Raw genomic sequence first — 16,882 nt, forward strand, 5'->3', positions numbered from 1 at the left:
ATAAAGGAATTGCAGGGGCATGTATAACAGTGGAAAACAAAAGAAATAATAATAATTGGAATATTTTTATCTAAAGCATCACCATATCTGGCACTCTTTTCATTTTTTGTTTCACAGCAAATGTCTGTCTGTACTGGGATTGTACCAGACTCTGCTATGTTTTCTTTTCTGAGCAGACTGAGATTGGGGTGGAGTAAAGGGTCAATTGGGAGTGTCTATAAAAAGACTGACAGGAGGCATATGTAAACACTGACAAGCCTTTTGGCCAGGAGCACAGTTTTCCAAACAGAAATTTCTCATCCACAAAACACGTGTGCCAATACCATAGCTTACACAATTGAATTATCATATAGTAGATGTTTTCCAGGTTATTTGTACTAATAAAATAAAAAAAGTGAAAAACACAGCTATTACATTTTTTTAAGCCCTTACACAGAATCAAACTGAAACCTCTCCTTGATCCGGCCCCAAAATCAACTCAGATCCAGTTTTGGCAAGTTTGCACACGGCGGCCACCCCAAATCCACATCAAACGCTGGATTTTTCCTCTCCTGATCAGCCTATCATTAAGGAGGAGGAACACAGAGTTCAAAAGATGCCTGTGGATTTAGGAGAAGCCTTCTGGACCGCACCCTTCTTGCTTCATGTGCTAATGTAATTAAATTAAAGGACGTATATACTGAAACACTTCTGAGGCTGGTCAGTAGTTTAACCTTAAATAAAAATAAAATGATAAAAATGATGTCAAAAACAGCAGTTCACTCATTAAGCAACAAAACAAACTGCTAGAATGAACACAAGCACAGCCTGCAGATGAGAGTCAGGAGTTTCAGGTGTTTATCCAAAGCTTAGATTTAGAAATCTGGTTGTAAAAAAAAAAAGATGTACTTTTTGCTTTCTCTCTGCATATTATTTCAGCCAACCTTTTCATCAAGACTTTTAGTGTGTATCGCTGTGCTTTATCAAAACTGCTGCTTGAAACGTCACTCCGCCAAGTGAGGGAACCAACACCCATTTCTTTTGTGTCCTCCAGTCTTGGCTTGCCCATATAATATTTTTGTAACACTGTAAACTGTAACACGTGGTCAGTGGATACACAGCGCTTCTATTCAAATCACCAGCGCTTTATTATTTAGACTGGTAAAACAGCTTTCCACCCTCCTTCTATTCAATTGCAGAATATATTCCTATAGCTTGGGTCCCCAAGAGAATTCCCGTCGCTGCACTGCACACAATGGCCTTGGCAAACTGTACGAATATCCGTACAAAACCCTGAGTCTGACACGCAGCAGAACGTGGCACTCATACCTTCTATTCATGCTGTTATGACTCTTTGAAGTCTGCCAGCTAGTGCTGTTGAGGAAGCTTAAACTGTTCTCATAAACACAGTTTAGGGAGTATTTCAGTCCACTTCCCCTGATGGCCTAAAGGCAGACATAAAGGGCTGAAGAAATTGGCAAAAAGAAGAAAAAATTAAATAAAATAAAAAAAAAAAACACATTCTGGCTAAAATCCAATAGAAGAACAGCTCACCTGTTTAGAGTCATACAGCTGCTGTGATCACAGCGCACGCACACGCACGCACACACACACACACACACACACACACACACACACACACACACACAATCCGAATCCAAATTCTAATAGCTGAAATCAAAACCTTCACTGATTCAGAACCAGGCCTATAATTTACTGTTGCACCTTTAATCAAAAGCAAGACTGATATTTTTCTTTTGCTGTGAACAGGACAAGAGCTGCAGCCAACCTGTCTTGATTACATGTAAGAAACATTTCCTGTCGCCTGAACAGCAGGCATCACACAAAGATTTTTCATTGTGGAGGCACAAATCAGATTCAGAATTATGCACCGAACACTAAAGAGTATGTTTGTACGAAAAGAAAAAAAAAGTAACATATAATGCACGCTCTGTGCATGAAACCTCGAACATATGAACATTTGTTTTTATTTTAAATGAAAGGCTTTATGAAGTTAAACAGTAAGGACAGTGGTGTTTATGTTGTGCATGGTGTTTGTCCCTTGCAATGTGAACTGCGTGAAGTCAAAATCAGGTTTGCAAATGGGCTTCGACTGATTGGAAAAGTTGTCAAACATCTCTTTGAAAATAATCAGACCCAGAGTGGGAAAAATCCTGGTGGACAACGGGGAAACGTTTCAGCTGCGTAGTGTATAAATTTTGCCGGGAGAAAGTACCGTCAGGAAAAATTAAAGTTTTATTGTTTTTGTCTGTGTTGCTACTGCCATTTTGCATAAAGGTTTCAATCTGCTGATTATGGGAATGAAACACAGGTCTAAACACACACACAGACACACACACAGAGTTCATAGAATACATTTAGCCTAACAGAAAAAAGAAATAAGCTTCTTAAATCCAGAGACAGAATAACATCCCTATTTTTTGTTGAAAGCTTCTATTTCAAACCTGATACAATCTACTTCATATCTTCCTCGAACCAACTGAGTCGAGCTTGTGTGCACACACGAGAGAAATTCTCATTCATCGAAATGAAATGTATTAATGAATTACATTTATATGTGCATTAAACCTATTTCCAATACATTTTATAAGCTGCCCGTTTTTGCTATCAACAAATACTCTTACTGACAGCATCCTTAAAAAGAGTTGCTTTGAGAATATACAAATACACTGTGTAAAAAAAAAAAAAAACGTTTGTGGTCACCTGACTAAAAGATGTGGTCCATATTATATAACTCTAAGATATATGCTTTTATAGTGACCCCCACTCTTCTGGGAGGATGTTCCTCCAGATAATGGAGTGTTCCTGTGCAGATTTGTGCTTATTCAGCCACAAGCAAGGGTGTAAGTACTCAGGTACTGATGTAGGGTGAGGAGGCCTGAGGTGCAGTGATCATTCCAGTTCAACACAAAGGTGTTCAATAGTGTTGAGGTCAAAGCTCAATAACAGGTCACTCAAGATCTTCCACTCCAACCCATGGGAACCATATCTTCAAGTTCATCTGAAAAGAAAATGTAATGCTACTACATACAAAAACATCCTATACAATTGGGTGCCTTGAACTTTGTGGTAACAGTTTAGGGAAGAAACATAAGATGCAGTTAAACATCACTTCATTCCTGAAACTGTGGATTAAGCAGCCTATAGAAAGCATTCTGCTAGTGCACAATTTGTGTTAAACACACTTAAGTGACACAAAAGGACAAAGACCATTCCTATAGACATGAATGACGGCAATTGCTGCAGCAATTTGTCAGAGCTTAAACATTTTATAAAGGTTTATTCATCACTACACATGTCCTCAAATCGAAAAAATAACTCAGGCACGCATGACATGTCAGGAAGAAGAGCTTACTTGCCATCAAGCTTATTCCTTATCACTCTTATGTTATGTGGCATTAAAAAAAAGCAGTAAAAAAAGCACTTCAGGCACAAAAAAACAAAAAAAAAACCTAGTTGTCAAGTTGTCATGCATTTCTTCAGACGTCAGCAGGGAACACAGAGCACGAACCGGCTCACGTCGGCACATGCTCAAGAGCACACCTGCAGTAAGACAAAGAAGCATGCATGCACTATAACACACTTTCCTCACACACCTGCCTTCCTGTCAGCATTATTAAAGCTAAGCTACACCCTGAAACACTCTACTTCTTTTATGTATTTCGCAGTGCTAATCTGTATTTGAGAGGTTAGCATTGCAATGAGGACAGGACTATCCCAATTACAATGGTAATTGATATGTGAGAAAATCAAGTATAAGAAATAATAATGAGATTTTACTGTTCCAATTTTTTTTTTAAGAAAATGGAATGTCATTAATAAAAATTCCAACATAAAAATGGCAGCCAATTCTGGAATTAAAGTACCAGAATGCAATGCACCTATTCATCACTTGTGCAATTGTGTTTACATATTTTTAGGAACTTATTTGTTTGATAAGGGTGTACATATGAGGAAGTGAGAGAGCTACACAGATCTAAAGCACTGCTGCTATGGTCTCTTCAAGTAGAGCTGAAGGGCTACCTCTTGGCCAGTATCAGCAGGTAGTCAAAAGTAGCTCAGGAAACAATCGATATGAAAACAGACGAGCATGTTAATGTTTAACTAAATTACATTACAAAAATCACATTTGGAAACCATTAAAGATTACATGTTAATTAAAAAAATGACAAAGTGCCCCTGAACACTATTTGATGTTCTGGTTTATATGGACTTGCTGCCTATTCTACAGGATGGTATCAAAAGAGTTTTAAGACTAGTTTTGTAACATGCCAACAGATGGCAGCACAATGCTGCACGCACAGTCACAGGGAGCATCGACCTTCATAGGTCAGTGTGCCAATAGACATCGTCCTGTGTACATCAGGAGCTGTGCAACTGGTGCTATTCTGAAAATGTGCGTCACCACGTCTGCTATTCTGAGCACATGTGCACCCAACCTACTCGCCAGATTTGGCTTCTGCGGACTTCGCCCTCTTCCCCGAAGATGAAGATCCAGCACAAAGGTCACCGTTTTTTGACACCACTGCGGAGATCTAGCGCAGAAAGCAGAAGGTGCTTGACACCCTTCGAAAAGAAGGCTTTCAGGACACATTCCAGACGTAGAAGGAACACTGGGAGCACTGTATTGCTGTGCAAGCTGACTGTTTTAAAGGTGTGTAAATGAAGATAAATAAAGTACTTTTTTGAAAACAAAGCTAGTATCGTAATTTTTTTATATCACCTCCTATTATAATTCAGGAGGAGAGCAAAAGGTCCTTAAGCTACTTTCACACAAACAGTGAATGCAGTGACAAAGCAACCGGAGATGATTAATTTTCAATGAGAGCTGGTAAATTCCACTTGAATTTATAATTCTGCAACAAATCTATTGCCATAATGTTTTTTTTTAAACAAACTTTTAGCTGGCCACACGTTTACGCTGCACTTTGAAGGTGACAATTTGATTGGTACTTTGAACTTCAATATACACACATTTAGACAAGTTTCTGAGGAAAAACTAGTAGTTCAGGATGACATTAATGACATAGCCTGAAACAAAACCCACTCAAGAAGCTATCACATGTAAAGTTTTGGCTATAGGCTACTATCTAATGAATTTTTCGACCAACCTTGTAATTAGCAGTTGAGAGCCTACAACACACATTCATTCCGTGTGTAGAGTAGCAGCCTGTTTTGAGTGGTTTTAAAAGCACATTTGCACACCTGTGTCCAATACTGCAAGTTATTTTGCCAAGTTTCAGTCAAACTATATCTCAATAACTACACAAAAGACCTGAAACTAGCCAAAAATTCAGGCAATGGAAACAAGAGACATTTTTCTTCTTTTTTTTTCCAGCCTTTATTTGGGGAAAGTTACCATGGTGCACATGCATTTCTAAAGTACAAACTCTTACACTACCCCAGTTTTTGCTATATATCTTACAATAAAAAGTATTCTCTTTATCGTATACACATTTACAGCTTTGTCTTTAAAAATGTATTAGATTCAAATCCATATTTATTTGCAAAACATCATGAGCTGAGTAACCGGTTTCCTCCAACAAAAGTGTTCAGAGAGCGAGCATTGGCACCATGATAACTGTCCATAAACATCTAACAGTACCTTTTGCAATGCCCCATTTTTGTAAAAAAAAAAAAAAAATGTATGGTGCTAAATAGAGAAAAAAGCATGCTACTTCATCATTGATCTTGAAAGAGAAGCAAATCAACAGGACACTGGCTTCTATTTCTCTATAAGAGCTTTCTTTTTTAAAGTCATTAAAATCCATGCCATCCAAACCATCTACAGTATACACTATTAAAAGTTCAACATCGAATGATGGCAAATGTACTTTCCAGAAATTCCATTACCACAGAAAAGCTTAATTAACATAAAAGGGCATTTAGGTAACATATCAGCATGAATGTTAAAAAAAAAAAAAAAAAACTGTGATTTTTATGTGCTGACAAGCAAATGGAGAGGTCGCTTGATCACAAACAGAGAGGAAAGCTGGCAACAGGAACGACCTGCCAATCAACAATCAGTGTTTAGAAGAATGTTTGCGTGATCGGTGTGCAACTGATGCATGCTAATCATACAGCTGATTGGATATTACCGTGCACTGCCGGGAGGGTAGTTACAAATGACTTGAACAAGCAAGCAAGAGAAATTACATAGATATTAATGCACAGAATTTAGTTACGTAAGCCTGGCTAGTTTCAGAGATACACAAAAGTATACAAAAAAGTATACACAAAAGTACACTCACACACATCATTTACTCAAGTAGAAGTACAGATACTAATGTTTTAAAAGACTCTGGTAAAAGTTGAAGTACTGACTAAAATTTTCCACTCATGAAAAGTAAAGAGGTTTGGGTTTGAAGTTTCATGAACGTAAGTCAAAAGTAGCCATTACTACTACCCGTTTTAGTGTCATGCTGGTAACTGGACCTCATATCATATTAATACATCAATACACAACAATTTGAATTTTTGTTATCTAATGAATGTATCCAGGTTTAACATCCACCATATAGAACACAAGCAAAGCAAAGATGTTGATGATCGGGAATGGTTGTTAGCTTCGCAGGCTAGCTTAGCCAGGAAATGATACACCAGTGGTAGGTTGAAAAAGCCACGAAATGACAAGAAATGTGGTTGATGGGCTGAAAAAAAAATTTATCGTGTCAGCAAATATATTAAAACTAAAGTGTTTTAAAAACATAAGAAGTAGAACGTACAGATATTTGTACAAAAAATTTAATGAGTAAAAGGAAAATGTTTGGATCACTATAAGTCTCTGAGGCACATAAGTACATTTAAACTTGTACTTGTAATTGTGATCTAGTCACTCGAGACACATGTTAATACTACTCATATGACACTAGTTAGGTTCTACCACACATACACGCACATTAACTAATAAGCGTTAGCCAATTCATGAAATTTAAGTGTAAACAGAGAACACTGTAAATGTGACACCACAAAACTATGTAGACATCAGAAGGGATCTCCCTGAAGGCACACCCATATTCTTTAGCGATAGTCTACCCACAGCTGACTTGTCACATGCATCAGGGTGTCTGGCGAAGACAGGCTCTTTTTCACTACTTGACAGCACATTAGCTGCTCAGGTATTCACTAAGCAGTGTCTTTTACAAAGGCAGGTAAAAAAAAAAGAGACGTGTGTTTACATTCGCTTTACAGTTTTCATGAGCTGTCGAATAGATTTCAAGGTTAACTGTGGTACAAAAGGGAGACCATCACTCAGGAATGCCAGAGGACTGTACTCATTGCTTTATCAAAAAGAACAATCTCATGGAACTCTCACTGTTTTGATCAAAAAGTAAGGAAATGCCTTACTTTGCCAGAGAGTAGGTAGAGTTGGGGGTTAGAACTCCACAGCTTCACTTAATGAAAACAACGTTAGATATTTCTGTTAATCCATCCAGAACACAAAAAATGTTGTTCCAAATTAGTAATTGTAATTGGAGTCAAGGCCGTGTAGTTGGGGAGGTGGATCCTCATTTGTAGATGCTATGCTAGGCAAGGCACTGCGTAGTCTAGAGCTTAAGTAATCCGCTACTATTTCCACTACCTTAAATCGGCAACTCCGCCAAAATAAACTCGGCTTGATTCAGACTGCGGTAGTACATGAAGTACAACATATAGTCCTATCTGGTGCTCCAAGCTGGGATCCAGTCTGAAATATTGATGGTAACCGTCTAAAGTTGCACACAGGTTAAGCTCTGCAAAGCCAAGATTCCTGTGAAAGACTAATGATGTGCTAGTGAAATGCTGCCAATACAAAGTCTACAACGCAATTAACCTCATCGCATCGCTGTCTGGTTACCCGGACGTTTCGCTGTTTGCAAACAATCTGCAAACTTCTACCGGGTGACAGATTGTGCGTCTCGATTCGTCAGGCTTTGATCCTGAAAGCGCAAGAAAAACGGTCGGTCAAAATCTCTAGCAATAATATCCGCTGTCAGTCTGCAGCAAGGATTTTAGGAATCTCTGCGCTTGAACCTCAGTTATGTGTCTCAGCGGAGGTCTAGGGAGGAAGGGCAGTTCTCTTGGCCTGGTGAAATCAGATTAAGTGGAACGGCAGGCCTTCTCCGGGTGTCATGGAATGAAGGAGTGTAAACACAGCGTGAATATGAGCCCCAAGCTTTAAATTGCCTCATCCATTTTGCAGTTAGAGCCACGGATCCTTCTTTAGGGACGACGTCCAACGACTTCTTACCCACACATAGCTCCCGTATGTGACGCTTTGGAGCTTGAGTGATCTGCTTGCATTTCCACTGCATTAAATCAGCCCTTCAACCAAAGTCAACCCTCTGTACTATTTAGTTTGATCGAGTCTCCAGTATAGCTGCACAGTGCGCTGGCCATTCTTTTTAACTTTTTTCCTTTCCCATTTTCAAAAGAGGACCTCAGGCTTATTTCAAAGTTATAAGAGCAAAGGTCTGTAGATAGTGTTTCAGTTTTGGCAGACGTATCAGTGTAGAAGTGGCTATATAATGTACAGGCCCTGATCTCAAGCCACACTCTTTAAGAGACAGTAACCTTTGATGCAGATAGAGAGTAAGTAGGGCCCTGTCAACTAGGCAGGAATGTACTTATAAAAACAGTGTGCATTCTACATTAAACTATGCTATATTTATTAAACGGAGGCTCAATAATGATTAAAAGTGAGAGTTAAAAAGAGAAAGCATGACAAAAAATGAAAGGTTTATAAGAATAATTTTTTTTTTCAAAGAAGTATAACTTTTGCCTTTTGCAGTTACTAAACAGTCCTTTGAAACAAATCTCCTTTATTCCAGATGCAGGCATGCTCAGCATTCTTTCATTTGTGTGTACACATGGTGGCTGGAATGTAAAGGGGGGTTTAGAAATTTCCTCTCTAAAGGATTTAAAGAGTAAAAAAAAAAAAACTCATCCCTGACGATTTGATTAACAGCTGTCTTTCGTGCCAAAGTCCCTTTGCTCTCAAAGACTTCGTTTCTGTCGCACACTTCTTAGGTTACTCAACAATCATAGATGGAGAAGAGAAAGAAAAGAACCTCAGAGAATGTGAGACAGAGAGAGAGAGAGAGAGAGAGACAGAGAGAGAGAGAGAGAGAGAGAGAGAGAGAGAGAGAGAGAATGAAAGAATGAGAACACTATTTAAATGGTGTTATCTCAGCCTCCCTTTAGGCCTGGCTGGTCCAGCACATTCCAAAAGCCTCACGTCCATCGCCCACATTATACTCCGCACCCCTGGGATTCGGATCGCCTTCCCCCATATGGTCATTTTAAAAGCGCTTGATCAGCTCAAGTGAGCAAACATACGGACCCAAAGCCTAGGGCTGAACACGTCCAAGAAATAATGCCAGGTTTCTTCAAAGACATGCAGACAGGTCACGAACAAGGTATTACCTGGAATTATGAGCTTTAAAAGTTCGGTGGGGATAATCAACAGTAAAACGATACTAAGGTATCATCTGAGATAACAGACACAAAAATTTACCCAGTTCCAGGTGCCACTGGTAACCTGAGTGGACTTCTTGACGAAAATATACTGTATATAGAGATTTGACAAATGAACAGAGGAAAAACAAAAAGTAGTTAAAGGTTGGGTCACAGTAAGGCACCAGGATTTCTATTGGGTTTATAAATCTGTGCAAAACCAATGACATGTACATACATTTTTACATTCACTAAACTATTTAGTGAGCTCGTGTACCCTGTACATGAGAGCTAAATCATCTGCATGAATCATACCTATGAACATAGAAATGTTTCTTTATAGGATGAATGTGTTCAGTTAATAAAGAAAACCATGTCAACACAAACTGTCACTACAGCCTAAAGTGTGCTGGAGAAGAAATACTGTACAGTGGCCAAGCACTTCATTGTGAAGTTGTGTAGAAGTGAGATCTAATAAGCATATCCAATCAAATATAACTTAGTTTTAAGAAAACATAGCATTTTGAGATGGGCCTAATGCTAATTTGCCTAACATTAGCAACTCTATGATAATTAAATCTTAATAACTCTGTCCACTTCTAAGCAGTTATAAAGCTTTCAATTAGTCCCACCAAAATGTACCGATAAAAAGAATGTACATTTTAAATGTGCATTCTGGGGTGTCATGAAAGTCTATTGAGTAATCTATGACATTACCTAAAAAAAAACAAAAAAAAAAAAAACAAAGGTGATATTTTATAATCTAATAGCACAACAGAAAGGGGTTCCCCTTTAGGGGTCGCCACAGCAGATCAGTCTCCATACCCCCGTCTCCTACATCTGCCTTTTTCAAACCAACTACCTGCATGTCTTCCCTCACCACATCCATAAACCTCCTCCTTGGCCTTCATCTTTTCCTCCTTCCTGGTGGCTGCATCCTCAGCATTCTCCTACCGATAAAACCCATGTCCCTTCTCTGCACATGTCCAATCCATCTCAATCGGACCTCTTTTACTTTGTCCCCAAAATGTCCTACATGCTCTGTCCCTCTAATAAACTCACTTCCAATAATGTCCATCCTCTGCTTCAGATTACTACTAATAGAAATCCTAGATAACATGTCAATACTGAAGTAGCATCTCACACACACCTTAACCCAACTATCGATTTATAACTAGAAATACTAAAGACCAAATACTAAATGTATTCTAGTGCAATACAGCAATGAATCGGCATCCCATCCATGGTGTATTCCTGCCTTAGTGTTCCCGGGGCAGACTTTGGATCCACCGTGACCCTGAGAAGTCACTGAGTGATTGATTCTAGTGTGCCACTCAAAAATCAGCTCCTTTTTATGACGACATATTTTCCAGTTATAACCTAGCTCGAGGCTGCAATAATAGCTGCAGTTCATGGAGGGCATGCTAATCGTTAGTTAGATGATAAGAATTTTAACATTGACATGCTGGTGCAAAACCCTGGTGCAAGCCCCCAAAAAAAGTTCTGCATTCCATTCTAATGTATAAAGATTAGTTTATTCATTCGTCTTGAGAAAGTGCTTTATCCTGTCCCATGCTGGGAATGGATTGGACACCAGTCTCTTACACAGCACCATAAATACTCATTTACAAACATTTATTAATAGGGATGATTGAACACAACCGAATGAAGTGATAAACCCAGATGTGGGAATAATAGGCAACAGCTGATGAAACCATAATGAACATTCGATGTCACCTCGATGAGGATGGTTCCTCATATTATCTCATGGAGTGTTTCCTTGCTGCTGTCACCTGTAGCTTGCTTATTCTGGTTAAACTTATAGGGATAAACTTATCAATTAAACATGTATATACATAATTAACCAATGTATTTCTTATGTCCATTTATTATAAGCATTTAGTGAATAAAATTACATTCCACACAGATAGTAACCTGATTTCTGGACTGAAGTAGATTGAATCTTACACCCACCTAGTAGCTGTGAGGCCATAAAGCTTCCAGCTGCACAACCCAAAAAAATTAATTAAAAAAAAGGATATAAGAATTTCTACAGAATTTTCTGACAAGAAAGAATGTCAAAAACCTTATGTACAATCTTTCTTTTATTACTGAATTAAAATTCAGCAGGTAAGGTACAGTAACAGTCCAGGGGTGTCACCTTATTTCGAGGAACAGGTGAGACTGAAATATTGCCAGCACTTGAATCTCCACATACATTCTGCCTCTGGGTTAATCGTCATCCTTTTATATTTTTAGACAGGTATAGCCACACCTTGCCTTTAGAAAACGACCAAAAACAATTTGATTCAGCTTCAGAAGACCAGTGAAACTGTAAAGACCTTCCGGTGATTTTTCATGAGGCCATACAGCAGGTGGAGAACATAAAACATTTGGTGGGTGGCAGTTTTATGAGAGTCTGATCCTAAAGGTTGGTTTTATGACTTGTTAATTCTCAGAATACTTCACATAGATTTTGACACATGGCTCAAAATGGTCTAAAAAAGGCCAATGTGGAATCAGAAAAAGAAGTGTCAGGCTATATAAGATCAGCTACTAGCAAAGAAACAAAGTCAATTCTTGGTAATAGCCTGTGTTGTGCTATTTATGTGGGTCAATATTTGATAGAAGTAAGGCTGTGAAATGTAAAAAGCTGATATAACATTAAAGCAGAGGTCAACAAAGAAGCGAAAATATCATTATTTTTCAGTAATGTTTTTTAAAGAATAATAAACAAATTATTAATTCAGTGTCAAGGAAAAAAGTGATCCAAGTGGCATGCTAGAATATTAACTAGCCTTTACTTTGGGTGGGTGTGTGTGTGTGTATGTACAGTATATCACAAAAGTGAGTACACCCCCTCAAACTAATCTTCTCAAGGGACAATTCTATAGAAATTAAACTTGGATATAATTTAGTAGTAGTCAATGTGCAGTTTTACTGTACTCTAATAATAACTCAACATACAGCCATTATTGTCAAAATAGCTGCCAACAAAAGTGAGTACACCCTAAGTGAACGGGTCAAAACTGTGTCCAAAGTGTCTCTATTTTGTGTGAGCACCATTGTTATTTAGCACGGCCTTAATCCTCCTGGCCATGGAATTTACCAGAGCTGCGCAGATTGTTGCTTGGATCCTCTTCCACTCCTTCATAATGACATCACGAAGCTGCTTTATGTTAGACGCATGGTGCGTCTCCACCTTCTGCTGAGACATACTTGGCGACTACATCACCTTCGGCTTCCTCAGCAAGGCAGTTGTCATCTTGGTAGTGCGTTTGTAATCGTTATAATGATGGAAAATTAGTATTTTGACAATAATGGATGTATGTTGAGTTATTTACAGAGGACAGTAAATTTGTACTGCAATACAAGCTGCACAATGATCAACTGACCTTCCAAATTTCATTTCTTGATCGTCCCTTTCGAGGAAGTTTCATTTCTATAGTATTGCCCCTGAGAAGATATTCTACAATGTGACATACTGTATATATATACACACACAAAATATGTGAATACTTGATAATTTCACTTGTGTGCTTTTGCCGTTATAAAACCTCCACTTTTCTGAGAAGATGTTTCACTAGATTTTGGAGAGTTCTTGTGAAGATTTGTGCTCATTCAGGCACAAGAGTGTTAGTAAAGGCTGGTACTGATGCAGGTGAGGAAGCCTGGCATACAGTCAGTGTTCCATTTCCCTAAGGTGTTCAATAGGGTTGAGGTTGAAGCTCTATAGCAGGCTGCTCAAGATCTTCCACTGGAAACCTATGTAAAGCCTATCTTTAAGCAACTCCCTTTGTGTACAGGGATGGAACATGTTTGCTCTCCTAGTTCAAGTGATGGAAAAATTTAACAGCATTCCAAAATCATCCAATAAAACTGGGTGCCTCTGTAGTCAAATTTTGGGAAATTCATTAGCAGGTAAAAGAAGAAAAAACTAAGTATGACTAAGAGACATCTTGAAATAACTGCTGGAAGTTATTTCGCATTTTTTAAATTACTTAGTTTAAGCGGTAGTGATAACAATTCCCACAACATATGACTAACCGAAAAAGACTTAAACTATTTCTACAGTCACATTTCCGTAGCATCTTACTCCCTTTTATACTGGGCATGAAAAATCGGCAAACCATTTGTTTGTCCAGAACTTAGGAATCCCTTTCTGTGAGCAAACGATGCCCATATTTGCACATCTGAAACAAAAAATATTCAAACTATGCTCTGCTACCTCATTAAAAAAAATTGTAAGGGACACAATTTGAGTCGATTCAAAAGGCCAGGAAAAAGGACGGGCCCTTCCTGTGTGTCTTAATCAACGCCTGCGTCATGACGTGCTAAAGATCGGGAGATAAGCATTCCTCCGTGTGTGTTATTACATCACTCGGGCTGCCGTATAAAAGTGCTCTACGTGACTTTTCAACAATGCACACCAGTAGTGACCGTTACATGCATCCCAGACGTCTTTCCTATGACTTCCTTTGATCAACACACGGATAATTCTGCTACAGGAAGAGGTTTTGTGATAAAAAGGGCCCACAGAGAACTTTAGTTTATCATGATGCAGGGAGAACAGAAAGGTTATGTGGGTACTTGAAGGGGAAAAAAAAAAACAAAGCGCACACACACATCTCCACTTACTTTTTAATCTTTAGTTTCCTGCCCTCCCCCTATTCTTATCTCAGTAGAGAATGATGCCCCCCTGATTGCTGTGTCCCAAACCCTGACTATAAATGAACTAGCATGATATAAAAACAGCATCTGGCTTGGCCCCAAGGACTCAGACCCACATACTTCCCAGTTTTTAGATTAAATAGCTCTTTTCTCTGATGTAGTTCCAGCAGCTAATGGCTTTTGTTGCTGGAAATAATCCACACATCCTCTCCCACATCCTAGGGGAATGGCATCTCAAAAGAACCCCATCTCCCGCCCCCAGCCAAAAATTGTTGACCACTCTACTTCCTCAGATTTGGTACGACCTGGCTTTTCAAAACAAGACCTGGAGGACTGTACCATTCCCAGAGGAGGTGACCCAACTACTGCTGGGACTCACACGGGGCAAAATAAAAAAAAAAAACACAATCTGTTTCTCTCACTATCAACATGACTGCTGTCATCCAGTGTCCGTTAGTAAATCCAGGGGAAAATAAGATGTGAGGTGACTAATAGATGATAAAGTACCTCCAGAGATCACCTCTGAGGAACCTGTGCACTTTTACGTTTAATCTTTTAAGCAAGATTTTAAACAAACAAAGCGAGCAAAATTTGGAAATGAAAACTAGTAGCTGTATGACCACCCTGTAGATTAAATACACCTATTACTAATCAGAATGCGACATTTTCTCCCTTGTAAACTAATGGAACCTGCCAAAGGCAATGTGTAATGACTTCATTTCCTGTGGAACATGTAATCCCGGCCAGAGAGATGGTGGGAAGCACAAGAACACACCTTCGGCCACCCAAGTGCATGTTTAGTCGACGTGCAGCTAAACAGCCTCCCTTCGTGTTTTTTGCTTATTTTTCAGGACGTGAGTCATACCAAATTATAAGGCAGGTCTCTGTATTAAATTCAAGCCTTAACTTATCTTGTTGAGTTTATTAAAATATGCAAAGCTTGAGAAAGTATGTTCTGCAATACACTCTAAACAAGAATATATTAAAATCAGTGGTCATAAAGCACACTTTGCTGATCTCTTTAGAGCACAACTATGAAAAATATAGTTCACTTATATAACAATATTCACACACAAAAAAAAAAAAAAGCAGAAACGGGTTTACCATATGTCACACATATTAAAATGTGCTTTTCAAGCAGGACAAATATTTGATGAATATTGATAAAAGACTTAAGAAGATTTTTCAGCCAGTTGTTCTCTCAGAAGGCTAAACATCAAGGATTAATGTATTTGAAAACCAATTGAAAATAGTGTCTGGTACAACAAATTGCATAGTTCTTCCTCATACCAAGGGAACTGAGACACAATGCATGGTGCATTAATGTTCCTTTCTGATCCGGAGTCCCAGCTTACAGTGGAAAATGCCAGGAACACAATGCAAAGTAAACATGGAAAGTATGCACAAAAGACAGCATGGATTACTGCTGACTGGGAATGATGTTTGTGATGCTTATCTTTTTAATGTTATTTGGTTTTGCAGGAAACACATGGGCCTTCTAAATTATGTTGTTTTACACATGATGTAGAACGAAGAATGAAGCCACAAAACTTGTTGCTAGACACCAAAAAGACCTACCTGGCCATGCCCAGACTGGAGAACCCTGAAGGTACAATGAGCACATCCAGGCGGGAGAACGGGTGGGTGCCTAATACAGAGTGAGCAGCAGCCAAACAGAAGGGCAAGAGAGGCAGGAGTATGGATTCAGCCTTGTTCAGATGACAGGACGGGGCAAAAACTCTGTGCGGTATGACCACCTGAGTAACAGAAGCTTTGTGCGTGAAACGGCATGGATAATCCACGTGAGCGCAAAAAGTTTCCTCATCCGTTTTCGAATCTTCCTCCTTGTTATGAGGGCTTTGCTTTTTGTTGCTTTGGTTCTCAGGCCACCTTCCTGGATAATCAAAGTTTCTGCTGTAATACATACATGTCAAAGGTTTCAGTACAACACAAACAACTTCACGTCACATGATAAAGTCAGAGAAAACAACTCACTGGTCTGATTTTGTACAAGGCACCTCACTTTTCCCCTCTTCAGAGTTGCAGAGCAAAGATTTGACTTCCTGCCATTTACCAACTGCAATAGTAAAAGTCGAGGCAGGCATCGGCATAGTAACGTAATAATCCCAGTGTAAAAAACCTGATAGAGAAAAAGTAGCATGTTATCAAGCAGATGTGGGTTTGAGTATTCATTTTAGCTGGAAACAAGTCAAGTTTATTTTGTATAGCGCTTTTTACGACAGACATTGTCTCAAAGCAGCTTTACAGAAATCAACAGTTAAGTTGAATGGTGTGCTATTATTGGAAACAAATACAATGCTTTTCACAGGACCTGTCTCATCAGGTAGAGGAACATCCTGATTCTCACCACTCATCAGAACCGTATATTCACACGGGGCTTTCACACGGGCTCGCCATGTCGACATTGCAACAGGTGGTTCTTGGCAGGGGAAGAGAGCTCTGTTATTGATTGGTGAGCCCATGGTGTAAACACAGCATCTAAAAATGTGAGAAAGGAGTACAACAAGATTAAATGAGGAAACAGAATCACTTGGATTTATTCTCATTTTATTTACTGTTTAAGCTTACTGTAATTGACCCATTAACACACAAGCACAACCTGCCCACACTCTGGGTTCATCCCAGCTCACATTGCACAATTCAGGGACGCTCACAAGCCACTTGTTGCAGGTCCAACTCAAATCCCAAGCTTTTATCATGCAACGAATTCAGCATGCTTATGCGCTGGCTTAAAATGGTGACTTGTTACAAAAAA

The 16,882-nt window shown here is 39.0% G+C and overlaps 1 protein-coding gene across 1 annotated transcript in view; it reads right to left on the reverse strand.

Annotated features, from left to right (window-relative positions):
• LOC124399639 (aminopeptidase O (putative)) overlaps nt 1-16,882 on the reverse strand; it is a 75,120-nt gene that overhangs the window by 53,716 nt on the left and 4,522 nt on the right. The window contains 3 exon segments of the mRNA XM_046870715.1: nt 15,685-16,020; nt 16,102-16,246; nt 16,439-16,605. Of these exon segments, the coding sequence (XP_046726671.1) occupies nt 15,685-16,020; nt 16,102-16,246; nt 16,439-16,605 (648 nt within the window).

Source organism: Silurus meridionalis, chromosome 17 (assembly GCF_014805685.1).
Source record: "Silurus meridionalis isolate SWU-2019-XX chromosome 17, ASM1480568v1, whole genome shotgun sequence".
NCBI classification, from domain to species: Eukaryota; Metazoa; Chordata; class Actinopteri; order Siluriformes; family Siluridae; genus Silurus; species Silurus meridionalis.